The sequence below is a fragment of the Lolium perenne genome, chromosome 4 (assembly GCF_019359855.2).
Source record: "Lolium perenne isolate Kyuss_39 chromosome 4, Kyuss_2.0, whole genome shotgun sequence".
Lineage (NCBI taxonomy): Eukaryota > Viridiplantae > Streptophyta > Magnoliopsida > Poales > Poaceae > Lolium > Lolium perenne.
Window position 1 is genome coordinate 298,322,268 of NC_067247.2, and position 1,012 is coordinate 298,323,279.

The window sequence follows — 1,012 nt, forward strand, 5'->3', positions numbered from 1 at the left end:
CGTGAATTTGAGGATAACTTGTAACAAAAATGTCCCCTGTTATGACATTGGTTCAAATGGACAGCGAACACATTTTCCAGCGTTTAATTGTGTGAGCTGGTCCATATTGTCTAACAATTCAGCCCTAAATCCCTAAATGTATAACACATTTTCAAGTCTCTAAAATCACAATTTTCAGGAATCGCAGTAGCAGACTAGCAGTACTTACATCTTTTTCCCGAAATCGATCGATGAACTAAATGTGCTGGGTGCATCGAAGATCAACATCCCTCACCAACTCGGTAGGAATAGAGTCGACGACCGAGGGTGGGGTCACGCCGGGATCTTCCAATGGGGGCCTCGAAGGATAGCGGACGCGTCGTCTGAGGCAGAAGCTTGGCACGTACACTGCGGTGGCAGCGCACAGACCCCCGATCGCGGAGATGCCGACGGCGCGAGGCCCAGGACCGACTGGCACGCAGGCGCCGGCGGCGAACCCGGGAAGGACGTAGCTCCAGATGTCGTCTTTCTTGCGCGCCGAGATCATCGCGTAGCGGAAGGTTTCTGCGACGGCGAGATAGGCGGCTCCACCACTGGCAAGGCGGGGCGCGTTTATGCGGACAGCCTGAGCACCGGCGGCGAGGCGCCGGCCATTGGGCGAGTTGTAGAGGCCCTTGATGAAGTGGTAAGGGGTGCCACACATGCCGCCCGCCACGAAGCCGATCCCGGCGGCGTCGATGATGAAATCCGGGTACGTCGTGATATCCGGGTGAGGCTTCGGCATCCCTGGTCGCTGTACACCTCGGCAATAGTTGCGGCGGCGTCAAAAACCTAGATGCGAATAAGAACCGTGGATAGAAGCACCGGCTATACCAGTCAGTTTTATTACAATTCAACGAAAATTCAAAGCAAGCTGTCTTATTAAAAACCTCCCAGTCCCCTTCAGTACCTGGAAGAAAAAGAGTGCGTCAAAAACTTGCTGCCCCCGAACACAGTATGATTACAAGATGATCACCCGATCAGAAATAAGAAC

At 53.4% G+C, this 1,012-nt stretch overlaps 1 protein-coding gene across 1 annotated transcript; it reads right to left on the reverse strand.

The window, feature by feature from the left end:
- Window positions 1-235: 235 nt before the first annotated feature.
- Window positions 236-763, reverse strand: LOC127347745 (mitochondrial import inner membrane translocase subunit TIM17-3-like). The gene has a single exon (XM_051373906.1). It carries the CDS (start codon window positions 761-763, stop codon window positions 236-238), a length of 528 nt encoding a protein of 175 aa, XP_051229866.1.
- Between the last annotated feature and the right edge of the window lie 249 nt (window positions 764-1,012).